Source organism: Poecilia reticulata, linkage group LG12 (assembly GCF_000633615.1).
Source record: "Poecilia reticulata strain Guanapo linkage group LG12, Guppy_female_1.0+MT, whole genome shotgun sequence".
In the NCBI taxonomy this organism is placed as follows: Eukaryota; Metazoa; Chordata; class Actinopteri; order Cyprinodontiformes; family Poeciliidae; genus Poecilia; species Poecilia reticulata.
In genome coordinates this window covers 12,967,955-12,995,498 of record NC_024342.1, presented here as the reverse complement: position 1 = coordinate 12,995,498, position 27,544 = coordinate 12,967,955, and the positions used below count along the sequence as shown (strand labels likewise).

At 38.8% G+C, this 27,544-nt stretch overlaps 1 protein-coding gene across 2 annotated transcripts; it reads left to right on the top strand.

The window, feature by feature from the left end:
• The first annotated feature begins 5,001 nt into the window (after nt 1-5,001).
• Nucleotides 5,002-27,544, top strand: ulk1b (unc-51 like autophagy activating kinase 1). Of its 2 annotated transcripts, none has more exons than XM_017307954.1 (27): nt 5,002-5,675; nt 6,457-6,549; nt 7,232-7,273; nt 10,529-10,561; nt 11,102-11,138; nt 11,741-11,914; nt 13,466-13,539; nt 13,662-13,763; nt 16,411-16,469; nt 16,826-16,908; nt 17,113-17,163; nt 17,351-17,442; nt 17,556-17,721; nt 17,833-17,887; nt 18,045-18,131; nt 19,607-19,750; nt 19,892-20,037; nt 20,330-20,592; nt 20,704-20,882; nt 21,232-21,350; nt 21,696-21,815; nt 22,092-22,276; nt 22,488-22,672; nt 23,251-23,369; nt 23,471-23,628; nt 24,065-24,200; nt 24,345-27,544. In XM_017307954.1, the coding sequence occupies exons 1-27, from the start codon at nt 5,586-5,588 to the stop codon at nt 24,398-24,400; spliced, it is 3,048 nt and encodes a 1,015-aa protein (XP_017163443.1). In that variant the 5' UTR covers nt 5,002-5,585; the 3' UTR covers nt 24,401-27,544. The 2 variants fall into 2 exon arrangements, with proteins under 2 accessions (XP_017163443.1, XP_008422140.1); XM_008423918.2 differs by having other exon boundaries at nt 5,003-5,675; nt 20,677-20,882.

Sequence of the window (27,544 nt, the reverse complement as noted above, 5' to 3'; positions counted from 1 at the left end):
CGCTGTCACATTCCACTACAGGTCATACTGGATTCAACTTCTGCCCACACACGAGCCGAGGAATATGCTGGGACTTACCCCGGAGTTTGAGTAGAGGTTTCACCTCCACTGCGGCTGTAGGGATGGAGTTCCAGGGATAGACGGGAGATCGCTCACTTTAATGAAGCAAGTGCAAAGAAGGGTTTTTTGCTTTTTTAAAAAAGGCATGGATCGAGGCTTATCCTTCTGGACAAACTAGCATTTTTAATCAGATAATGAGCAGTTCGAACGCCTCTGACCATTTTAATTTAACTTAGATAAAATAGGAGCAAAGTCAAAGGGGACCAATTTCAGTGAGCCACCATACACAACACTACCATCCTGAAATTAGTCCAGCTAAACAGAATGCAGTCTTTATTTGTCAGAGGCGCTGGTGCTCGTCCAGCATTAAATTGCCTAAAACGGGGAGAGGGGGGGAATCCAACAACAAAGATGTTTTCACCTGAACCTGGAGTTACTTATCACCACGTAAAAGCTTCAAATCCAGTTTATGAATACAGGATGCCTCCCTCAAGTATAAGTCTCCCCTGTTTGTAGTAGAGAGTATTGAATTTCCTTGAGATTCTCAGTTTAATTATCTGCCATGACCTATTGGCAGGAATTACAAGGTTAAGCGGCGCGGTGCGCAGACAAAAGTGTTATGCTGATAACGTCTTGTACGTGCGTTGCAATGCAGAGTTGGGTATGAAGAGGCGGTGACCTTCTTGGCCAGATTACTAGCCATCTGTCTGCAGGAAAAGCTGAAGAGATGAGCGAGGCACGGCGCCATGAAACCCAACAATGGTTACTGAAAGAAAAGATTGCAGGAGGCAGTAACCCTTTGGCAAGCAATGAAGGCAATAAAGCTTATCATAAACAGCTTATCTTGCCCAGGATGGGCAACTGGAGGGATTTAACAAATAGAAAAGAGAGTAGTGAACAGATTTAAGTTAGCAGGTGATACTATATTTAATAACAGTTACAATTGGAAGAGTTTAAGATGCAGTTTGTCTTGTTTGCCAAAAAAAAAAATCCTGCAAGGATGAAAAATGAACTCCAACATTGTGTTGCATGGATTTACTTATCAATACATAATAATTAAAAAAAAAATCTTCTACTCTAAAAATAGTCAGTGCATGACATATTAAACCATGTCAGTATTTCTTTGCCAAAGACTTAGTGAACATTTAGAAAAAATAAGTACACCTAAGGATTAGATAGCCTGCAAAACCTCCTTCAGCAGATGTTAAGTTTGTTTCTGTAGGATTTAAACCTTAAGAAGCATTGTCTTAAATTGGAAAACATTCAAAGTTTAAAATCAAACAAAAGAGATAGACATTTATGGCCAGGAGGTGGCACTGTTGAAGGAAGCTGGAGCTGATGCTAACTGCTAGCCCAAAAGAAGCTAAGATCAAAGGAAACCTTTACTGTCTTAAGATAAATTAAGCTTCACAAACATCCTGTGTGTGCAATTTATAAATAACTAAAGTATCATCACATTTAATAGGTGACTATATGCTCTACTATGGAGGAAGTAGAGCCATTTTTTATATTCCTGTGAGAAACCTGCTCTGTTTCTAGCTCAGTCAATGTCTCATACAAAAGCAGAGCAGCATAAAAGGTTAAATAAGTATAGTGGTTTAAGTGAATGAGCAATTAACAATGTTTAAGATAAGATAGTAACTATGTAAGCTTTTAACAAAAATCCCAAACTACCCCTGAAACATGTCAAGCGAATGCTGTCGCTTTGGGTATGCAGACATGGTTGAGTCATTCACTAAGGTTGCCCAGGTGTAGCAGCAAAATAAGCAGCAGCCCACATCATCATTCTTACACTACCATGTTTTCCAGCTAAGATTTTTGTGTGGACATTGGGTGATCAGTTTTCATCAAAAGTGATGGTTCAGTCGTCGTATTCAAATCTGCGTGTTGTTTTAGGAGGGAAAATGTGCCTTGCACAGTACATCAAAGCAAGCCATAACCGCACTAGATCCATGTTTTTCAGCCAAGGACTGAACACTACAGTGTGAGATGCAGCTCTCAGATGTCTCTGCATTTGCATTCAGGCTTGCACAGCCTGGCCTACAAGTGGAATCACAGCAGTAAATTTTATCTTTGGTGTTCTTCACTGCAAATATGTAAATAAAAACAAAAGATTAACAGAAGTTTGTTAGATTTCCCCATATCATTTCATCTGTGTTTTATCAAGTTTTGTGCTAAATATATGACAACGTAGTTGTAAAATGTCTACACACCCTGGTCAACTGCAAGTTTTTGTGAAGTAAAACTAAGATAAATAATAGTCTAACTTGAGCTTTATGTACATGGAATTATTGAAATGATAATAAATAAATTTTATTAGGAAAATATATACCTACACATATTTTAAATTCTAGTAAATCTGATTAACTTGACATTCAGCAGTCCCAGATTAGGGTTGACAGACATAATTCTTTTTTCTTTTGTTTTCACAGAAAAAAATCAAGACCCCGTAAAAACATAAGACCTTGTAGAATTATGTTTCATGGTCTGATAAAACTATCCTCAAAATGTTGTCTAAAGTTATGTTGGGCACCGAAAAAGACGAGGTCCACGTATCATTTTTACTCCCTGAAACTTTACTGAGCGAAAATGTTTGACTTTGCCATCAAAAGGTTTAAAGAAAAGGTGATAGTGTCTGTAGGGGGCTGTGATTTTTAATTTTTTTTATTTTTTTGTTACAGGCATGATTGCCGTGAGTGTAAATATTTCATTCACACACAAGATCAACAAAACCCACCTTCGAAATCTGTATGCAGTGTGCACGTACTTTAGGACCCGTCTGGCTAGGAATTTCCATTTCTACCCAGAGCGAACACCTGAAGGCTCTTCCGCTGACTGACACAAACAGAAAGTTGAAGTAGGCCAGGAAGAACCAATCAATCATCCTGTTGGAGCCACAGAGCGACAAAAATAGTCAACACCAAAGCGAACTCCTGCAGAGTTAGACACCTGTAAGGTTGTGTGGTGTGTATCCTTCTGCAGAAACACCAACTGTCCTGCTCAGGCAAAAACTGTCTGGCGTGTTAAATCAAGCACAGGACTCAAAGCAGAATCATCATTTGTTTACTATTTTGTAAATCTGTCACTGTATTCGCCAGACTGCAACTTGTCAGCTTGCAGCTGTTTTTGACTGAGATTAATCAATGTGACTGTAGGAGTTTCAAATAATAATAGTAGATATAAATTCAATATTTTTTCTGAATTTATTGTTACATTTTCTTTCTTTATGTCGCCTATTGTTTTATGTCGTTAATATTTACATTATTATGATGTATATGGGAAAACTATTAAACCAGCAAACAGAAAAATAGCAAGGAAGTTTGTAATGGAATTTAAATGTTCACTATTTCTGGGATTTTCCCAGACTAAGGCACTCAACAGTAAAAATGTTGAACTGAAGTGGTTTACATTACATCACTGCCCTCTTCTGGTAGTTATATGGAACCTTTTTGTAAATATTCATCAGCTGACTCCTATTGATACTGAATGCATTCATATAATTTGTTCTTGTGGATACATTCGGTGCAGTGAGGGTAAGACCAACTTTTTCCTGTCAGCAGTATGTCTTCTAAGCATCTAAAGGTGCAGTAAATATAGTAATATAAAAACATACCAGAGGTTGTTTTTATATTACAGTTTTGGACTTACAGTGTGTCTTATAAGTCCAAAACACATACAGTGATAGAAATTTGATAAATAAGTAAAAATTATGTCGTATGGTAGACTTATTCGGTGCGGTATGTAGTTTCAGTCAAGAATTGTGAGTTTTATGAGTTGCTATATATTATGGTTTTCACCCAGCGTATACTTGGTTAGGTTTTCTTTCTTCCGTGCAAGTTTTTCCAAGTCTTTCAACACCCAAATACCAGTGACATCAACTATTGATTAAGTGTATAATTACTAGTTTCTCTTCACTTTGCATGTTTTCTCGCATAAGTATTCTACCAGTGGTTATTATTGTTTCTCAACTTCGCAGATTTTCTTAGACAGAAACCCTGTTTTAAGTCTTGAGATGTTATTTTAATATTTGCAGATGAAGTGCTTTCCATTTAATGTCATCTATTTTGTTAAGTGCACTAGTTGCTCCTGCACAAAACTCCCTCACAACATAAGGCTGCCACTATACTTCACAGCTGGAATGAGAGTCTCAGATTTGCTACTGTCTTTTTCTTTTAAATCAAATGATGGTCATTATGAGCCAACACTTCAATTTAGTTTGGTCAGACCACGGGCCTGTCTCAGAAATGAAGGCCTCTGTCCCTGTGTACTTTTCAAACTTATAATCTGGATGTTTACGTTGCGTCCTCCTCACTGAGTGGCTTTTAAACCTGTTGTTTCACTTTATGTAAACACACTCTCTTACCAACTTCAACAAGCATCTTCATCAGGTAGTCCGTTCTGGTGTTGATATGAACATTTCACAACAAGACACATTAATTTCTGAAAAATCAAAGTTGGCTTCTTTTTAAGTGGTTGGTAACTGGACATTCTCATACATTTCAATATTCAAAATGGTGAATGCGGAACCTTCATCCATGAGGAAATTTGACCTGATAATGAACCAAAGTTGTGTAGGATTATAATTTTCATCTTGATATCTTGGTTTAATTTTAATATTTGTATTAGCTGAAAGTCAAAATCATCAAAATGAACAGAAATAAAGGACATAAATCTGCGTAATGCGCGAGTTTAAGAGCTTAGTTGCAGAAAATAAACAAACGTTTTGATGACATTGTATCATGTAATGTTTCCTTATTTTTGTGTTGTTTACTTTCTTGTAAATTCAATACATTTTGACTTAAACTATTTTATCTGAAACATCTGTGTTGTAATAACAACTTTCCTAAGTTGATTGTATTATTCACTTCGATCTGCGGTTTTCGTTTTATGGCTGCTGAAGAAAAACGAGTGACGTCAAACCTACAGCTGTAATTGAGATGCGCATGCGCATTTGCCATCGAAAGCAGATTCTGCTTTGTTGTGAGCGTCGATGCTGTGACTTTCGGCGAAGTCAACTGCTATTTTGAAACGTATTGAGAGGATTTTTAAAAAAAATTTATCGCACTCACTGGACTTTAAATGTTGTCAACCTGTTTTAAGCTCAGTTTGTCGTCTTTTCGCCGGGTGGAAGTCTCAGGCGACAGAAGTCTGGACCTCCTGTATATAAACAAAACGCAGCAAGCTGCTTCTTAAGGTGGCACGCCAAAGACAGCTGTAAAAGGGCTACAGTCGTCGTCGGCTTCCAGTTTGTCAAGTTAGCTAACTTCGTGTTAGTCGCTTTGCCAGTGATGGAATTAAACGTACAGCTCTGCTAGGAGTTAAACTCCAACAGGGAACCGTGCGAACATGAGAGAAGAGGACAATTTGCTGTTGGGAAGCCAATCCATGGCAAGCGAAAGAGGGGGTAAACGTTCCTGCAGCAGCCCCCACTTGACTGAGGAGGAAAGACTATCCAACGAGAAGGGTGACCTGAGGCCCCCTGGTTATTGGCCCAGGTCTTAGTTGGAGAAATTCGGACTTTCGATATGGAGACGGTGGGGAAATTTGAGTTCAGTCGGAAGGACCTGATAGGACATGGCGCATTTGCTGTCGTTTTCAAAGGCAGACATCGAGAGGTGATTTTCCTTTTACACTTACGATGTAACAATTATGAATGACTAATATAGGATTTCCAAATGCTTTTGACGCATTCTTGAGGGATTATTCTCATTTTCCGGTCATTTGGGACGTTTGTTATTATTGTACGGCCTTAAGAGGCCTGGTCTAAAAGACAGGATATTCCCTGAAAACCACCAAGCTATCGCATAAAATGCTTAACTAATCTTCGCAATTCTTGCTAAATGTTTAAAGAAGGCATACATGATTGCTTTGTGGCCTTTTCCGTTTTTGTCGCCATAGAAATGTGCAGATGTTGCACGTCGACTTTGCAAATTCAAATATAGGCCAGTAGACTCGTATTGTTTCCTATGAAGCTCTACTAAGGCCAGTGATAGACATGTTGAAACACGTACTGTACACAAATGCATATTAATTATTATGGCTTCATTTACTTAACCAGTTTATTTCAGTAATATAAACAATCTGTTGGGTCAAATAAACCTGAAGGAGGCTAAATGAAATAACATAATGTAACTAAACCAAGTAATGCATGCTACATTTCATGTTCCTATGTGCAAACGCTGGACATGTCTAAACACATATCTGTTTTAGTTTTAAATCTTTCATTTCCATGTAACTTAAGTTGAATGCATAATGTTGGCAAATTTATTTTGCAGGATATATCGAATGAAAATACAAAAAAATCTGCACAATTTCTTGAGAATATCAGACAACTTTGCACTGCAGTTGTTCCCTCCACCCAGAAGGTGATCTTCTGTGAAATATATTTCCTTCTAGAAACTCGACTGGGAGGTGGCAGTGAAATGCATAAACAAGAAGAACTTGGCCAAATCTCAGACGCTGCTGGGGAAGGAGATCAAAATATTGAAGGTGAGCCAGAGTTATTGGGATTGCTGCATGTGGAAACATAGAAATACCAAATTGATCAACAATCCACAATTGAATAAATTGACATGTTTGTTTTTTTTTTTTTTTTTGCAATAAATAACCAGCATTGCCATATTTTGCAACATGGTGGTGGTAGCATCATTCTGTGGAGATAAATTTTTTGGGGGACTGCTCAGAGTTGAAGGGAGAAGATGAATAGATCTAAATACAGAGCAAACCTATAGGATAACCTTCTAGGAGTGTAAATGTATTGCCAGGCCTACAGTGGAAGGTGTAGATTAAAGCATAGTCTGTGTATTAAAATGGTCCAGTCAATGTCCAGACCGAAATTCAAGGACTTTGTGGCAAGACTTGATCACAAACACTGTCTGTCTAATCTCACGAGGCTAAGCTATTTTGGAAGGAACAAATGTGGGTAAAAATGTCTGGCATGTGCAAAGCTGATAGTCAGATGTGCTAAATTTGGCAAAGTATTCATCAATTTATTTCCATTTTACAGTTATTCCCAATTTATGTGTTTGATCTGTTACATAAAATCCCAATAAAATACTTTAAAGTTGGATGTTGCAATATGACAAAAATGTCATACTTTATGGCACTGTGTATCTGTGAATAGTCAAGGCTTCAACCTAAAGCCAATATTTATTTTCTGACATTTCTACAGGAACTGAAACATGAGAACATTGTTGCATTACTGGACTTTCAGGTATGTATGTATTTAATTAGGGCTACAATGCCAAATACAGTTTGGTATTTCTATTTAGTTAGAAATACCATCACATTCTTTCTTGTCGCATTTCCCTTGGTCTGCAATTGGAAAATGAAGATACATTCTTGCATATATGTTTAATATTTGCCTTCCCCCGTTCTCTTTTACTACATATGTTTATTTGCATTTTTACTCTGTAAAAGAAGATTTTCTTCATTTCTTTGCTTCAAAAAGTTTTGGCTATCTTCTGTCTGACCCTCATTCTTCAGTAGAAAACAGATCTTAGTGTCAGTTTACACCCTGACTTTGTGTCCCTTTGAGCACAGTCATCACTTCCTGTGTTTACATTTTGCACGCAGTCACAAAACCCGATCCTGTCAGTCTTCATTGTTAAGAAGCTCTCTGGGATCTGTAGTGCAAATTTTACCCATAAATCATGCGTTTTGGCATTCTCTGCAGTATTTACATCCAGACAATCGGGTAGCTATACATATTGATCTGTTAACTTACTGTCAGGGCAGCTGATGCGTTGTTAGGGGACAAACCTGAGTCCTTAGTGACATTGATGCTGTTGCCTGTAGCCTAGTTACCAATCTGAAGCGGCCTGCTGCAACACCTCCTGGATCGCTGTTATATCACGTCCCTCACGTCTTCTCACAAAATGTTATCTGATCTCAGCAGGTGTTCCTTTTGATTTTTAGTCCATAATTAACACCCCACCAGCTGGGTGAAAAACACAGCGCTACTTTACATCATACTAGCCTAAGCTATGTTAATGAGACAACAGTTCACTGTTTGTTGGAGGACTCTTTTTACTTTGCGGTGAAGCATTGCTGTGTTTTTTTTTTTTTTCATTTTTTTTTTTATCTTTAATCTCTTAAATGAGTTCAGATGTTTAAGAGTTGCATTTTTTAAATCCTTAATTTGCAAATAATTTAAAACTGTACTGTGTTGTGCATGTGATTTCTGATTTTGGATGTTTAATTGCCTTGTTGGCAGTTGTTGGTTCCACCTCTGAGAATACCTTTTGTTCTCTAAACTCTATTTTTCTATAGATAGCCCAGCAGGACCTGCTGGCTTTTGCATGACTGGTTCAAATGAACTGAGCTACAGTGCTGTTGATGAAACTGTAGCCTGGTGTTGTTGTTGTGAAGTATGCAACTGCTTTGCTAGGTCATCACCAGTAGCCTGGTAAAATAGCAAAAAAAAATATCTCTTTAAAAAAGTTGTCACATTTGTGCCAAGCGCAACTGAGCTGCACTCCTCACTGACAGCGGGTGGCTGAGAGCGACAGGAGCTGTTCCTTCATAGGACCGTCCAAGCCAGGCCTCTAAGATTACAGGTTTCTGTTGATGTTCTTAGCTGGGGATTAATCTGTCCATTGATCCACATCTCGGAAGGTCACAAAGAAAGTGACACCAAACGAAGCACTGCTCTCCAGCAAAGTCCAGGCTTTCGTATTGAATCTGCTTTTTAGACTGTCCTGCAAAAGAAAGATGAAAGCCAGCTAAAAATCTTAAATAATTTTAAATGTCATTTCTTTGAAATACTTCACATTTCCGTTGCTTGCAAGAAAAAAAACAGATTTTTTTTTTTTACTGTTGCATGAAAACATTGGCAACTAATTGGCTGGAAGTTTGAGGCTTTGACATACATCTCCACATCTGTGACCTCAAGCTGGTTAGATCTCACAGTCCCTTTTTAAACTATTTCTAGGTCGGTTGAATTACAGTGCTCTACTTAGATTTACAGTTTTTCCTACAGTGTCTTACGGGGCGATTTCGAGCAGATTTGAGCACTGTTTACCGGAAGGACAGGAAGCACAAAGCAAAATCATTTCTTATCTGAATATTAATGTTGTTTTGTGTTCTTGTAGTTCCTAATAGATAAAGTGCCTAGCAAATCCAAGTGGGCCGGTAAAGATGGTAGAAGTAATTTCACACAGGCTTCACGGTTGGGCGGGTGGGAAAGCGGACTGGGGCGTATGGGTTAGGTCTAAAGGAGTGCCACAATCACTCTTTTCAGGGTAAAGATGTTTGAAAATTACGGTGGATGAACTACCAGCACCGAATCTTTTTAAGAAACTAACTGAAGACTAGTTACCTCAGCAGATAGCCCAACTAAATCAACCAGCTAATTTTAAGTTTGTTTGACTTTCGGTGTTAAACTATAATAATCAGAATTGCAAAGGAGTAAAATATTCTCCACACTAGTAAGCGGAGTGGATGTGGTTAAACTGATAAATGTCAGTTGTAGTAGTTGTTTGATCGCCATTTGGTCCAACAGGCCATTTGGTCCTGTTGAGTGATTTTCTTCTTGACAAGAAAATATTTATTGAGAACTCTGCAAAGTGACGAAATGGTTTGACATCATGCTGAATGCGAGCTCCTTTTGTTGTGAAACCGTTAGCAAGAAGAGCAAACATTTTATCCACCTTTATCTGCCTCAGTTCTTTGAGAAAGCCTCTGACCTCTGGCTCTCTGCCGGCTCTCTGCCAGAACCTGTTTGCTGTCCTTTTTCTCAGTGAAGCCACAAGCAGCCAGCGTTAGAAGCCCTGACTCAGCTGAGCTGCAGAAAACAGTCTGCCCTTTGACCGCTGCATTCAAACAGATACTGAATCGGGGTCAGAGTGAGAGATGGCTGTCATCTGTTGCTATGTGATAAGAGGGTGTTTTGAAGTTAGCTGAAGTATGTTGTTGGATTTTTTTTTTGTTTATGTTTTCCTCCAAACTGTTTCGAAAAGATTGTGACAGACTAAAAAAAAAAAACATTTTGAGAGCTTTCAATCTCTCTGAACAACCATATCATCTTATATTTCTTTGTTTTTTAAAATATAAACTAGTTAATTTAACTTGTTGACGTGAATATTAAAGTCCCCATTTCAAGTGTTTTTATCCTGTTGGCTAAAACAAACAAGTGTTGATCATTTTTCCCTTTTCTTTGGGACAAAATTAAATTCAAAATTCAAATGTATATCAAATTTGGTAGCTTATCTAATATCATTAAAATATTAACTAGGAGTAGTCTACAGTTCTTATTTTCTCAGTTTTTTTTTTATTGTTTTTTATTAAATTGTGCAAAGAGTTGATTCAGCTTCTACCAAAGATTGAATTAGCAAAGATTTCATGGTTGTCATAAGCTTTGTCTTATCCTCTGTAGATATTAGCTCAGTTTGTTCTCTTGCAGGCTGTTTTCTCGTTACTGTTTGACTGAAATGTGTTTGTGTACGGCTCTTATCTGTTCCCTCTTTAGGAAACTGCCAGCTCAGTGTACCTGGTAATGGAGGTAAGCTTTGCTACGACACGTTGCTTTGTTTGCTTAGAACTGCATTGTCTCAATAATCTAAGGGGAGGAGCCACTCCAGGCCTGAGCTGACCCCTCAGGCCTGGAGTGGGGGTTAAATGGTTTCCAGTCCAAAAATGATCGGTTGCTTTTGCAACTGCTGGGCCAGTTTGCAAAGCCTTCTCAAATGAAGCTCAAACTTGAATGTTTTTCATGCTAAGTCCCCCATCGCTCAGTTTAGTAATTTGTATACTTTTTGGTGCTCCACATGTTCTAGTCCAGTTAAAAATAAATTATGGATGCTTTTTATGCAGATTACTTTTAGTACTTAATTCCTATGTTTCTATCTTAGTGAAGAAAAGTGTAATTAGAGCCTCACTTGCCACACCTCATTAAATTTATTTTAATACTAGGTGTGAATGTGTGAACACATTTATGGAGAATCTCTTCTGTTGTCTCCACTCCATTAGCCTCTCTCTGAAATCTTGAGAAAGTCGTAGTTTTAAGATAATTCTCAACAATTCCTTTTCTTTTTGATCTCAGTATTGCAATGGTGGAGATCTTGCTGACTACTTACACTGTAAGTATAAAAACGGATCTACTGTTCGATTAGCAGCCAATGTATTTCAATGGAAATTAGTGTTTTCTTAGTGGAAATGACTGCATCTTCCATGAAACGTGAATAGGTCACATCAATAAAATACCAATGTGTATTTGTATTCAAATCCAGAGTTTTTTAACCTGCTTCTTGGAACATGGTTTCTCTGCCGTCAGGAAAAGTATACGGAATTAGATCTAGGTATTTTCCAGGTCAGGATAAATGGAGAATATGGGAAAATATAAGTTTGATCATCTTGTTTTATTCCCCACTGATATTAGAGCTATTTCATATAAAAATCTAGAAAAAAATCATATGAAAAACAAGAAGATTTGCAAGAAAACAGGCAAAACATGACACATTTTAAATATTGTTGATTGAAGGAGGAGTTTATTACCCGGCTGAAAGTTAATGCAACCTAATGCATGCTGAAGTCGCTGCTCGTCACATGAGCTGGGAGAAGCTCTTTTAATGGTCTTGGGTAAAGAAGCAGATTTTACATTAAAAATCTGCTTCTAATGGGAAAACGGAAAGCAATTATTTACGTCAACAAACACCTTTTGTTTTCCGGTTGGTCTCTGCAGCCAAAGGCACACTGAGCGAGGACACTATTCGGGTTTTCCTGCAACAAATTGCAGGGGCCATGAAAGTCCTACAGACCAAAGGAATAATCCATCGGGACCTCAAACCCCAGAACATTCTGCTCTCCTACCCACCGGGCCGAAAGTCTCACTCCAACAACACCTGCATCAAGATCGGTAAGTTTCTTATAATGAGTTTCCTCATTGTTGGCTCTCTGTTTTCATTTTGACTGTTTAGAGCATATCCTAAAAATGAATGGCATTAAAACCTAATAAATAAACAACCAAGAAAGAGGGAAAAAGGTCTGTGACAAGATCTATTACTATTGTGAAAGCCTCTTCACTATTAAAACAGTTTTTAACTGATGGAAAAGTGTCAGAAATTTCGGTCTAAATGTGTTTACTGGAAATGTTATGACTTTTCTCTTCCTTGATCTCCTATCTGTGTCAGAGTACGTCATGCATTATTATCAAGGTTATTTCCTTCATGCCAACTAGATGTGTTCTTTAAAAATGGTTACAGCTTTCTTCTGTTTGCTCGGTGTTAATTGGCAACACTCCCAATCTCTTATGAAATCCTTTTATCAGTGTTTTTATGTAACCTAGATATTTGTTTTCACAACAAACTGGGTTACATGTGAGAATAAAAACAAGTTGGGGTTGAACCAAATACATTTTATGGCGTGCCTTATAACAGGGAATAAAATGATACATGTTAACAAGCTTGATAACAACTTTTTAGAATTATTATTTTTATATTGAGGTCCAATTCAGTTTAAAATGTATTTATTTATTGTGTTCATACTTGTGTTTGATTTTTCTGTTCTTCTTATGGATTACACACACTTCCTCAACGCAAAGGAAGAGTTTTTCACAACTTTCTGTAGGGAAAGACATTGTCTTTCTAAAAACTTTGGTCTTGTGAAACATAAGTGCCAAACAGTGTATTGGTATTATCCATAGTACATTTTATATATTTATAAAAGTCATTTCCCAGTCACCATTTACCCTTCTAATTATGTAAATGACTGCTTGGCATGTTTCGCAGTATCTCACCTGAAACAAACACAGTTTGAAAACTTCCATGATCCGCTCTTTCCTTTTACAGCCCTGAGAAATCCGTTGTGTGTTCCTGTAAGATTAGAATAAAAATTGTTGGTAGAAAATTCCCCCCGCTCCCCAGCTGTAATTTTGAGTCTTATCCCCACACCTGTGATTAGCAGTGTTGTGGCTCATTCTGTATCTGATGAAAGTCGGTGCAACTGGGAAATTTAGAATTGAACATTTATAGTGATAACCTGAATCACTTTCATGCTTTTTGGGTCGCTGAAGGTAATTTTGTTGGTGATAAAATTACTCTGGTGTGTTTCCAGTTCTCTGTTTCTGGTATTTATTACCATGAATCATCTTTAAAATGATCTAATAATAATCTAATATTTATGATGACATTTTTATAAATTCTGCATATCTGTACTCTCATCTCTCTAGTTATGTACATAATTTGTTATCTGATACTTTTGACTGGCTGTCTTTGGAGATAAGTTCCAAGTCTTTAAAGTTGGATAATCTCCTAGAATAAGTTTATTCTACACTCTCTCAATAAATTTTGTTTCACTTTGAAGTTCCATTGGGGATCCAAACGTAATTTGAAGCAATGTGCAGCTTTTCTCTTTTGTGCATCGGATGTTCACTTGTCCTTCCTCTCATCTTTTTCCCGTCTCTTTGTAGCGGACTTTGGCTTTGCCAGATACCTTCAGAGCAACATGATGGCAGCTACACTCTGTGGCTCTCCCATGTACATGGTAATGTCAACATCAATGAATGAGTCTTCCTTTGACTCATTTGTATTTACTGCACTCGCCTACAAGTATTCCTGTGAGCAGAATTGTATATTGTTAAATCTCACGTTTTATTTCCCCAACAGGCTCCTGAAGTTATTATGTCCCAGAACTATGATGCCAAGGCTGACTTGTGGAGTATAGGAACCATCGTATTTCAGTGTCTGACTGGTAAAGCTCCTTTTCAGGTAAAAACACACTTCATATGTTAGTGAAGAATGCCATGAGAGACAGAAAAACCTTCAAGCTTAATGTGTGGCAAATGATATGATGATACAAACTGTTTTGTATTTTGTATTATTCAGATCAATATGATTGTTCAATGAAGGAACTTCTACATTTCTTACTATGTTGATTGAAATCTGAAAAGCTTCTCAAAGTGCTTAAATGTTATCTTTTAAAGTAGGATAGCAGCACAGTCTGTGGTGTGGAGTATCACACCTCCTCCTCCCTGTGGAGGAAACCTTCAGGCATCATTCTTCTAAGCTTACCAAGAAGGAAATACAAACTTCACTATCCAGTCCTTCCAGTCTGTAACCTGTGTTACATTCTAGGACTATTAGGATTATTAAAAGAAATAATCCAAGTTAGAGTCAATCCAAGTGATTCTTAAAACTAGGGTCGTCTGCTGGAGGAAGTGGCAAATTGTAAAACACAGAGACAACTAGATGGTGCAAAATTGGTGAATTGTATTAATATTTACATTATATACACAAGTTAGTCCACAATTTAAAGTCCAGAAGGGTTCCTTAAACCAAGGAAGTCAGCAGTCTCTTGCTGATGATGAAAGAAAATAATCCAATTCTTTCTGGAGGGAGTCAGTCCAGAATGAAGATTTTATGGCTGAATCTCCAACCAATTCGGAAGAAGTTTCTTGATGATAGGAAGTTTGATGTATTTCTGTGATCCGCTAATTGGTTAGCTCGCCAGTCTGGTCGTCATGATACCCAGACAATCCGTGATTTTTCCTGGATCCTGAAGCAGACTGCTTGAATGGGAGTCTGCAACACACCTGGCCAGTTCCCTCTTGACAAACCGTGATCGCTACAACGTTCGGATGAATGATCACGCGACTGCACATCAGAGTCCGACAGCGTCTCCTAGCTAGGACGCCGATTTGCAGCCATATAAACAGTAGCTGTCAATTTGGGACGCTGACGTGCAACCGTCACGTGACGTTAAAACCGCGCGAGAACAATGTTGTTCTCGCTTGATTTAGTTTGTAAAAAATAAATTAAAGAAAGGAGGGTTTTTATTTCTAATTAAATCTTTAAATCTAACAAAATGGAAAATAAAATAAATAAACTGAATCTAATATAGAAAAATTATCCTGGTTACAAGTCCCTAAGAGGTTATTTACTAAATAAGATAATAGACTGTTATTGTTATTTATGCTGATATTTTTTTTTCTGTGCCTCTGAAAACACACTGAAAAAACAAAATTGGAAACAAACAAGAAATTATCCCAGCAGCATTTCTGTTATTAAATACTTAAAACAAGACAGGACTAAAGCTCACAAGTTACACTGCATTAGTTACTCTAATACGTTTCCTACTGGATAATTACTGAATGGACAAATATCTTCTGTTATCTGGTAACAAGTATTTTCCCCAGCTGACAGAATGAGTATCTTCTCATTTCTTAAACACCCATAAGATCGATCTTGGCCTGTTCAGGAAGGGTCAAATTATTGGCATCAAGCAGAGAAAACGTATAAGAATATTGCTACTACCTACTAATATTGGGTTTAAAACTGTCCGATGCATCATTAAAAACTGGAAGGATGGAGGGCAGCCATCGTCTTTGACGAAGAAATGTGGTCGTAAAAAAAATCCTAAATGACCTTGATATCTGGCAACAACAGAACTCAGGGTAATGTTTAATAGTGAAAGCAAGAGCATTTCCACATGCACAACGTGAAGGAAACGCAATCAAGGAGACTATCTGGAGAAAACAAAGATTTCAGTGTGCGGTGGAGTATGAAGATTGGACTCTGGAGCAAGGTCATGTGGTCTTATGAGACCAGATTTACCCTCTGACAGAGTGATGAGCGCATCAGGGTGAGAAGAGAGGCAGATGAAGTGATGCATCCATCATCCCTGGAGTCTCCTAGGTTCTGCAACATTATGTACCCAAAGAATGAGGTCAGCTGAAAACACTGCATGACCAGGTTATTCCATCAATGGATTTTTCCTTCCCTGATGGCACGGCCATATTCCAAGACGGCAATGCCAGGATTAATCTGTCTCAACTTGCGAAAGAGGAGTTCAGGGAGCATGACGCATCGTTTTTCACACATGGAGTTCAGACCTTAACCCCATTGAATGTCTTTGGGATGTTCTGGAGACAGTTTTGCACAGTGGTTGGACTCTCCCATCACCAATGCGAGATCTTGATAAAAAATGTATGCAACACTAGACAGAAATAGATCTTGTGACATTGCTGAAGCATATCGAAACAGTGCTACAGCGAATGTAGTCAAAGCCTAAAGCGTTCCATGAAATATTAGTGTGTGACCTTTATTTAGGTCTATCACTGTATGTACTGAATCAAAAGTAATACTGTTTACTGATCATGTACAAGGAATAAAAAAACTTTATAACTGAGACTTATTTACAGCATGGGCTTTATCTTTCTCATCTGAACTGGCCCAGCAGCAAGTAAACGTGAAGCATGTCTGTTCTGTTCGTATCTAAGTGTGCTGTGTTAGAAACACAAAGGAAGGATGAGTCGTAACAGACAGAAGTGCTCAATAATAAACTTCCCTTGTGCTATTCAGTAGCTCTGTGTCGACATGCCATTGATATTTGCATATTTTGCATCATCGCCCCTAGGCCAGCAGTCCCCAGGACCTCCGGCTGTTCTATGAGAAAAACAAGAATCTGAGTCCCAAGTAAGAGCTGCACCTTTTAAACTGAACAACGAAATGTTAGCACAACAGTGTTTTGTGGTTAACAAGAATAATGAATGTGAAGTTCCTTGGTTTGTTGCTAATAATTGTTTTTCCATTGGCTGCCTTACTTTTGCTTGAATTTAGACTTGGATTGCAAACTAAAATGTTACAAAACAAGTAGGTCAGACATGCCAGCTGTTTACTGTGTCTCATAAAAGCTAACACTGACAGCCATGTTCATAGTTTTTGAGATTTTTTTTTGTTAATGAACATGATTATTTAAGGTAGAACATTGAGAGCAAACAAGGCTATTAAAAAAATCCCTCTTTAGATTTTAATGTTTTATATATTTGCAGCATCCCCAGAGAGACTTCTAGCCATCTGAGGAACCTGCTGCTCGGTCTGCTGCAACGCAACCACAAGGATCGTATGGACTTTGGTCGGTGACAATCAGCAGTTTTAACCCTTTCAAAATGCTCTCTCACTGTCATAAAAAGAGTCGGATAAAACTGGTCCATATATATGAAACCTGATTAAACGAGTGTAAACATTTTCTAAACTGTTTCTGTTTATTACTTTGAATTCTGCTCAGCTTTTTCAGCATTGCTCAGTACTTATTCTTTATTTTCTTCTCTTTCTTCAGATGAGTTTTTTACCCATCCTTTCTTGGATGCAAGCTCATCCGTTAAAAAGTGTAAGTAAAAGTAAATATTACTCTATTTAAAGCTTGGCTGGGCGTGATCTGGCATATTTTTATTTCTTTTAAACCAAAGGTTTGATTAAAAAGTGATTATGATTACTGCTCACGACCAAAGTTGTTGTTTTTTTTCCCCTTTTATTTATGTGACTCATTTCACCAATTGTTTTGCGTTGTATCACAGCCGTCCCTACAGTGACCATGACCTGTTTGCCCAGTTCGGCATCAGCCAGCTCTTGTAGCAGCTCCTCCACTTCTCACCTTGCCTCACCACCGGTTTGTACTCACTTTTTCCTCTTATTCTTCTGCTTCTGTTTGTTTGCATGCAATTTATGAGTCTGTACATAGTCTGTGCCTGTTCAACCTTTTGTGTCTGCTTCCTTCTGCAGCAGTCTTTAGCTGAGACTCAGCATCTGCGTGCCAAAGTTCTGGCCTCTCCAACGCAGGAGGCTGCAGGTTTTCTCCTGAAGGACTCGTCTGGAGCAGGCGGCAGCAGCAAGAACTCCTCCTCTTGCGACACAGATGATTTTGTCATGGTGCCGGCTCATTTTACAAGTGAGGATATGTGTAAATAACATCAGATGAAACTGTAAAAGTTATTAAATATATTGTTGTAATTATTGGGAAAGCTTTTTTTTCATTGCTGTGTGTTGATTGACTTTCCAGCAGGTGAACTGACTTGTGAGAGTAAAGTGCTGCAGGACAGTTTGATGAACAGTGGGTGAGAGGCACTGACTTTATTTATCATGGAAAATAAATGTTTTTTTCATCCCAGAACATTTACAGTTATTTAAAAAAATAATCAAAGGAAGTACAGTTTTTCATGATCTGATGTTCTCTTCCATCTTTTTCTTTCTTTTTTTAAAAATCTTTCTTAGCTCTCTTTTGGCTTCAGCTGGTCTGTGTAACCAAGCGAAAACACCACCACACTCTCCTTCTTACAGTGACTCTCCAAGTCTTGTCAGGTAAAACGTCTGAGTTAAAATGTTGAGATTTAGCTGTAAAATGAAAGTTAAGCACAAAATGATACTGACATTTTAAAGTGAAAATGTGTTAGAATGACCCAGTCAAAGTCCAGACCTCAGTCGTATTTAGAAATTTTGGCGAGACTTGAAAATTGCTTTTCACAAACGCTGACCGAGTTTGAGCTGTTTTGCAAAGAACGTTTTGCAACGCTGGTTGAGACATACCCTAAAAGGCATGCTAAAGCAATTTTACCAAGAAGTGGCTTCCAGGGTATTTGTTCATGTTTTTATTGGTCACCGCTATTCAAAAACCACCTGTCATTTTCCTTCCAATTTACAATTCTGCATTACTTTGTGTTGGTCTGTCTCATAAAATCCAATAAGATACATTGGAATCAGTAGTTGTAAGGTGACGTAAAAAAAGTTCAATGGATGCAAATACTTTTTCAAGGCACTGTGTGTGACGTTATCCAATGTGAGTTAGCACTTTTTAAAAAATCATTTCCTATTTCATGTCTTGAGCCCATAAACATACAGAAACTGATTTTTAAAGATCAGCTTCTGGATCTACTCTTTCTTTTCAGAGTTTGAAGAATCCTTTGTTGTGATAGAAGAGAAAATAAATCTAGTGATTAAAAACATCCCTGTCCATCAGAGGTTTTGGCATCCGATCTCACTTTCTGTTACTGAAGCTGACTATTCAAATAAACTGCAGATATTAAAACTACCAAAAGAAGCTTGTGCATAAGACTTGAAACATAACCGTTTCATTGCTTTTTTTTTCTCTCTGCAGTTTGAAAAACCCACGACTTTTTCTTTTTTTTACCTCCCACTCACATCGTGACTTTATCCTCCTTTAAAAACTGAAACCTCTAATTTTCAAATTAACTCAAATATTGTTTTTCTTTTACTGAAGGTGAAGCAGATGCCAGTACTAAAACATAAGCTTATCTTTGCAGTCCACGTTGAAATCCTTAAGCTGTTCAACATTATGATTTACTTTCATTCAGCATTTAAACTAACGATGTTAAAATTGATTCATTGAAGTTTACCGTAATCCTTCAGGTGTTAAGATTGGACGGTTTCAGCCCAATCTCGTCTTCAGAAATCTTCACAGCTGTTTGGTGTGTTTACAACAGGCCTGTAATTCAATCCTTCTCAAACAGTGAAAAGCATTTTCCACAACCTGAGGCGATATCTTCCATTTTGCACCACTAGGAGCTTTTAGCTGAAAGATAATATTCCCTGCCTAGTTACTTGGCTTTAGCCTGGCACCTTTTATAGGGATTTCAAGAGTTTTGGTTTTAAACCCATTAGTAACCTCTGAAAGCTTTGACCATGTATAAACAGAATGCCACATCTTCTAGTTGATGCTGGGCTTTCCCAAAAAAAGCTGTCATGAAAACATAACTGTCTGCTGTTTGTGCTCTGAACATCCCCTCCTCATGCTCTGTCCTTCTTTCTGCTGTTTCCAGGCCCACCGAGTTCCCTGGCAGTAATTATTGTGGTAGCTGTGGAAACCATGTTCACTCATTGCCTATCCCAGTCCCCACTCAGGTCCAGAACTACCATCGCATGGAGCTGAACCTTCAGTCTGCCAAGCAGGACGGCTCACCACGGTCTGTATCCAGGCCAGCACGCAATCCCACAACCAAACAATTGCACATATGAAATTCTGAAACTAATGATGAAGTATTTTTTTTTTTTTAGAGTTTCTCAGCTAAACTTGAGTAATATACTGCTTTTTTTTTTTTTGTCAGGTTGTCGACAGCGGGGCGTCGCGGCAGCAGTGGGAGCCTGGTGGGCCACGCTAGAGCAGGACCTTCGGCCCCGTGGCAGGGAGCGGTCCCCTCCTCCCGTAGGCTTTCACTGGGAGGGACCAGAACATTCCAGATTTCTCCTCAAGGTACTAAAGGAAGCTGCATGTTATATAAACCTCTTTTTTTTCATGTAATGAGTAGATTTCAAGCATTTCTCTTTTAAATACATTTAGGGTTTTTATGAATGATTTTAAAAAAAAAGTTTGCTCTTGGGGTTTCCTTTGAACCTTTTGTTGCATTCTGACATGCAGATAAGGAATTATTTGAATTGATATTTCTGTAGATTGAACTTACCTATTTTTTTTATTTTTTTTAATCTACATAAATAAAAACAATTCCAAACATTGCAAAGGGTCAAAGTTGCTTTTCGCTCTCCAGGCCCGCAACACGTTGAGTCGAGGCAGACGTCTCAGCAGCAGCAGCCACAGACACCGGGGCTCGGCACACGGCTCCACAGTGCCCCCTGTCTGTCGGACTGCGCGACTGGCGGCAGCAGACAGAAAATCAAGAAGCAGCATTCAGACCCGGTCGCTGTCCCTTCAACCGGGCTGATGACCCTCCGGCCGCTCCACTCTTCCCCCAGACTCAGCGAGCTGATGCAGCGTAACCCTCTACCGACCATCCTGGGATCCCCGTCCAGGGTGAGATGACCGTCTCTGTGATTTTACTCCACATGCACAGGGCAAAAATAAATTTAATGTTTCCTTACTTGTCCGCCTTCTTAGGCTATCCCTCCTTTTGAATTCCCAAAGCCGCCAAGTTCTCCAAACCTCGTGACATTCCTGACTCAGAAGGGTTTGGTTGTTGGTTCGCCCGGCAGCAGGACCGCCCCGGGAGAGCTCAGAGACCTGGGGCAACAAGCGCCGGCGCCGTCCACCCACCAAGCCTACTGCATCCACAGAGTGAGCGACGACGGCAGGAGCTTTGGAAGGTCAGGTTCATTCATTCACTGTTTATCTTTTCAATCACAAATGAGTTGTTTAGACACAGGAATCTTCTCTTTAAGTATAAAACTAGTCATGAACAGGACATCCATCGTTATCTATTAACTGCTTCTAACTTGTTAATTCTAGTTCAAAATTATTTATCATTTGTAAAACTGCAGTTGAAGTGATTTGTCTTTTTTTTTTTTTCTGGAATGGAAAAAGGTCAGAGTAGTGTTTAACCTTTTCAGAGTAGATGGATATGGACAAACATAAAGTAAACAGATGAAGAGAATTGATGGGAAGTGGATGGGAAGATTTATGAAAGCAAAGCTGTTTCTCGTCTGCTTGCTTCAGGTCACAGAGTGCCGGCCGTCTGTCTGACATGCTGCTGATGGCTGCGTTTGGAGCAGGACATGCAGGAGAACGAGGCAGCGCGGAGAACCTGGCCTCAGAAAAAGCCATAGACATAACAGGTCTGCATGTATCTTACAGAGGATGGATTAAAATGTTGATTTTATTAAAATTTTTTCTTCTTATTCTTTCTGCTATGCCAGTTCAAGGTGAATTCAGGCTGCGTCTTCAGCATTTTAAAAGCTTAGAATTAAATGGTTCCAGACATCAGCAGATTTCTTTCTATATTTTGAAGCCATGAGTTTGAACTTTTTTTATAATTTTCAGAAGAATTCTAGTAAAACTGTGAGGGAACTGTTTTATCAACACTGCCATTGTTTTTTTTTCTAACTGATTCTTGTATATTTGTTTTTTCTCTAACGTGAATTAAACAAAATAAAGAGAGCCAATGTTTTTCTGCTCATTAGCTCCTCCTGGTGGCGGCTTTGCACCTGGTTCTTGCAGCCCCGCGCAGGTGGTTTTCACTGTTGGTTCTCCACCAAGTGGCAGCACCCCACCTCAGACCTCCAGACACAGGAAATGTTCAGGTAACACAATAAAAATGTCTGAATAAGTTCAATATTCAAAAAAAAAAAAAAATAGAGGTGAAACATTCTTTGTTCTTAAGGCTAAGATCTAATTTCTCAAATCTGGATAGATATAAAAAAAAAAAATCCTATTTAAAACTGATATATGGTTTAGTAATCAACAGCAATTTCCTCGGAAGCCTTATGCATTGTAATTGCTTAAAATATAATTTTTTATTAATTTCACAGTAGGTGAATTGAAAGAAAATTTCTTCCTTTTTTTTCTGACTCATGCAGGCTCCTTCAGTTCAGGCAGTCCTGCAGGCTCGTTGACCAGTCGCTACCCCCCAACAGGCACCTTTCCCGAAGGCTTTGAGGCCTCGCCCAGCCCTCGCTACAGTTTCACTGATTCTATCACTGCTAACATGGGTGGCGCTGTGACCTTCGAGGCCCCCGAGCTGCCTGAGGAGACGCTGATGGAGGTGAAGAACTAGTTTCCCCACAAACTGTCAGATTGTTGACATTTTTTAGGACTGGAGCTTATTTTAGGATACATTTACCTATAAAAATGAGGATCGATATTTTCTTTCCAGCAAAGCAGAGTCTGTAACATCACGTTCTGTTGACGCATGATATAAATTGTCTCTAAATTACCACCCCTTCCCTCTTTTTCTGCTTTCGTTGGGAGTTCAGCAAGAGCACACAGACACGGTGCAGCGCCTGCGTTTCACTTTGGAGTTTGTCCTCTGTCTGATGGAGGTGGCTAGCACTCGCGGGGCAGTCACAGCGGGGGGACAGGGAGACGGCTCTCACCCCGCTGTCCTTCAGCAGCAGAGCCTGGTGGCAGATCAGATAAGCTCGCTGAGCCGAGAGTGGAGGTAAGGTCAATGTCACTGTTTGTTGATGATTCAGTTTTGCTCCATTTAGACAAATAAAACCACCCAAAAGCCGTGTGTTAAAACAGCTACTTAGTTTGTTTTTTGCTTATGTCTCTGATGTGGCTATAGTAATAGAAGAACGGTGACACGGTGTTTGAAATTGGTGTCAGATATTTAGTTATTATAATCTGGCAGTGTGTATATTTTATTACTTCACTGAGAAGTGAAGTTGCTTGATATTTTGCTTCTTTGCCATTTCATACTTGTACAGTTTTGGGGATATTGTGTATCGTAAAAAAGGGGGAAAAGTCAGAAAAATCATATCTTGATTGAAATTTTAAGCAATACAATTTTTTAAAATATTATCTATAAAGGAAATTGACCCGTAGGTGCCTAGAATTCATTTAAATACTTAGTTGAGTGAGCTAAAGGTGAAAGTTTTGTGTCTAACATGTGTGGATGCACACCTTTTTAGTTCAGGATTCAGTCCCAGGAAGTAGTGATTTTTTTTTTCCCCTGTCAGTTTTACAACACTTAAGTTTTACTTAAGGGACGTGTTTTTGTGCTTCTCTCCTCAGTCACGCAGAGCAGTTGGTGCTCTACCTTAAAACCGCCGAACTATTGTCTACTGCCTTACATACGGCCATGGAGCGAGTTAAACAGGGCAAACTCTACCCCTCCGCTACAGTCAAACAAGGTAGGAGGCCCTTCATGTCACAAAAAGTCTATAAGATCTCTTTTCCTTTGTGAGCCACCCAAAAGCAGAAACCTCTTTTCTTCCAATCTCTGTATTCGCAGTGGTGAGGCGGCTGAATGAGCTGTACAAGTCCAGCGTGGCATCTTGCCGCTCGCTCAGCACTCATCTGGAACACTTCTTCTCCAGGAAGCATCGTCTAATGGACCAAATCAGCTCCGTCACAGCTGAGCGTCTGCTCTTTAGCCACACAGTGCAGATGGTAGGCTAAAAGGAAGGGCAGAGAAAAACCGTTTCACATGGCTCTTTGTTTTACGGCTCTCACAGAAACCCAAACTAATCATGTAAAACACCGTATGTGGCAACACAACGTAACCGCACACCGTTTCTACTGAGAAATGTAGCGGTGCAGCAGCGATGAGAAAGCTGACTAGAGTTGAGAGTAAATTAGACTAAAAGTCTGAGGCAGGACTTGAAAGTTTGTGTTTACAAACTCTCGCCAGAGAGATTTTGAGTTATTTTGTAAATAAAAAAGGGGTAAATGTCAGCCAAAAGTAATTCTACAAGTGTAAATTAGGGTAACAAAAACCCATTACATGTCTCAGTCATTTATTTGTAAAAAATAAATAAATAAATGTTTTTCACTATTTTTAAATGAATGGAACAGACCATTAATGTCTCCCTGTTTGTGATGTTAGGTTCAGGCTGCTGCGCTGGATGAGATGTTCCACCAGGGGGAAGCATCGATCCTGCGTTACCACAAGGCTCTCCTGCTAATGGAGGGCCTGTCTCTGCTCCTCACTGAACAGGATGACATCCTTAGTGTTAGCAAATGTGAGAATCTCTTTCAGCTGCTCAACATTTGTAGTATTTGTTGTTCTTGGGGGAGGGGGTGTGGGGGTTCAGCTTGGAGAACTGGAGGCTTTTGTATACGCTGCGCTAAATATTCTCTGTCTTTCTTTGACCCTGTTTCTGCAGGCAAGGAGTGCATTGAACGCCGCCTCACAGCTCTGCAGTCGGGTCTCTGTGTTTGACTTGTGAAGCCGTACAACCCTCCATTTGCACTCTGACACCAAATCTCCACCCACATTTCATGGTTTCACATAGAAACGCTTTCGTTTTCGCAAGAAAACCACAAAGTTTACTCAGACACCGGAGGGTTCCGCGCATGGAAGATCTTTCGGTTTTCAGGGTTGGACTGTGACAGAAACATCTCAACTCTGGAGGTTGGCCCAGTAATGGACATAGGGAGGACTCTGCTGCTGAAGATGGAAATGCCAAGAAAAAGATTTGCACCTAGTTACTGTTGGTCTAATAAGAAGGAGCGGTTTTTGCCAAGTAGTCACATTCCTTCATGTTGTGCTTATCTAGCATAAGAAAAAAGCTTTTTAGGATTCATGCTAGATGCAGCGGGATGAGAAGATTAATGCAGTAGAAGCTGCACAGCTGGTGACACGTTCTGATAAGGACTCCCTGTGGCTAAATGTTCCCATAATGTGTTTTTTTTGTTTGTTTTTTTGGCTTATATTTCTAATTTCCTCCCATGTTTGTTCAGTATCTTTAATTCTTTCATGCTTATTGACAGAAAGTACGCATTTATAAAGCATAGCGAAATTTAATCAGCAGAACTACGAACAAGCATTATTATACAAAACCACAACCAAATTACTTTCGAAAGACTTTTGAAGTAGATTCAGTGTCTGCCTCTGCTGTTTTGATTTAAAAAAAAAACAACAACGAATGAATAAGAATTTGCTCATTCAGTATGCGCTTAAAATTATGAGGCCACAACCTGCTTTTCACACTACGAGGTTGTGAGGTAAGTATTTAAATTCTGTTCATGAAAATCGTGGCTTGCGTAAGCATAGAGAAAACGGGTCAGGCTAACGCTGTAGATTTATATGCAGACGGGTCTGAATCTGATCCATCTACATCTGCCATCGCAATCCTGTTAGCAAAAATGTTGCAATAAACGGGGCTGTAGAGGTGCACCTTAATAAATTAGAATAACATTGAAAAGTTCATTTATTTCAGCAATTCAGTTTAAAAAAAAAAAGAAAAAAGTTAATTTCTGTTCATTTTGATGATTGTCGCTTAAAGCTTTTTACATTCTTTTAAAGGTTGCTGTTACCGTTTTGTCAAACTGTCCTTCCAGCTAACTTTGGTTACAGCACTCTGAGAAGTTTTTTTGTGATTTCTTCACCGTGTGGAGGATGCCAGTGACTGTGTGCTGAACAACTTTTGCCTTTTATCTGTTTTGCGTCATTGACTCTTGCGTGTCTCATCTTACTCCACACCTTCTCTGTGTAGTTTAGGTCAGGTGATTTTGCTTGCTAATCAATAACAGTCATTCAAAATGGACTATGACAGTTTCTTCCTTCGACGCTGTGAGTCGCTAGCTTTATAATCTGCTTATTTTGCTCACACGCCGTCTGTGTGAGCAAAATAAATAAGTTTATCTTAACTAAGATATATGCTTGGACAATATCACATTGTACGAATGTGTAGAAAATATGAGTTTAACCAAATTAATTTACTGAAATGACTGGACTTTTTAGCAACATTCAAATTTCTTGAGCTGCACCTATGTTCATCTGACACTCGTAGGCTTTCACACTCATTGCAGGTGTTTTCTGCAAATGATTTCCAGACTTTGTCACGGGGATTTTTTATTTTATTTTTTTGCATTTTATCTCTCAATGTTGTGGGTGTTCAGCGAGTCTAGTCAAATATGAATGTAGGGGTGTCAGGAAAGAAGCAGCATTAAAATCAGGCTGAATGTCGAAGGGGGGGAGGTCAACATTTAAGCTGATCTTAAGGGCTGGATGTTTTTGCACTGTTGACGTACTGTATAAATAGAGGAGTTTGCTAAAAGTGTGCAGTCTGTGTAGCCGTGCTTTTTTAGAGACTTCTGCTTATTCGTTTTAGTGTAGTTTTAGTTGCTTTTGCATTTACCCTCATAAATTGTATGTTTTCATGTTAAGGAGTGTTGAGAAGGAAGTTGTATAAGCTAGTTTTCTAGAAGACGAAAGAAAAACAAATTCACACTGAAAAAAATGTTGCAGTTTTTGTTTTGTGCTTTATTTTAATAGTTATTGTGTGGTTTGGGTTTTTTTAAGGCTTTATGTCGTTTTCTGCTTGCTTGATTCATTTTAATTGTGACTGTTTTACTTAACCACGTGTTTCCCCTCACCCCTAATTATTATTATTTTGATTATTCTAAATTTGATTAACTGATTTTTGAAGGTTTAAATCCTACAGTAGTTGTTTTTCATGCTGTGTGCATGCAAGTGTGAACTGGTAAGCCTGATGTTTAACACGGTAACGTCAGTGGGACACGTTAAGCGCAGAACGTGCTGCATAGATCTGACTGTCGTGAGAAACAGAACATGTCACTCTGATGTAATTGACATCCAAACCCACCACTACCTTATTTTACTCAAGATGTCATTCCCGTTGCTGCGCAAGGCAGAAATTGAGTGCATATTTTACAAAACGTTTGCGTGCGATTTTGGCTCAAGAGGCTGAACTGAAGACGCCTTTTTAGCGTTGCAATCGGCAGGATAAACTGGAGAGATAATTTATCTGAACAGACATTTTGTGTGTTTACTTTGTTGCCTTTTCATGTTGTGTCCTAAATGATGTCTTTGTCTCTTAAGTATACATTCCTAATATTAATTAATTAGTTCCTCCGCAGACGTTCTGTCACTACACTTGCTGTGCTGTCCTTCGACGAATCAGATGACAGAAAAAAACCGATGCATGTGTCACTTTTTATTGTTCCATACAATCTTTATTCCGATTAGGGAAAACAATGCCCTTTGATCATAACCATCACGTCGATTTTATTTCCGTTCGTCTCTTTTATATTTTTTCTAACATTCCAGGATGTTTCCGTTTTATGTTTTTCCCTTGACTAATTCTATGTTGCCTTTTATATGTCGTCAATTAAGTTATTGTATATTCAACTCTGGGGAGACGATGGGCCACCCGAACATTCCCAAAGACTATTAAGCTTTTTGCTTGTTCTTCCACATTCTCTCTCTTGCTGTTGCAAAAGCAGTTTTAATGTTTTCATATCCATAACAGACGCACTATCTTCTGTACCCCTGCTGGTAATGTAATCTTTACTGTTTGGGGAGCTTCGTCATGAATAAAGTGAAAGGACAATTTCTTCA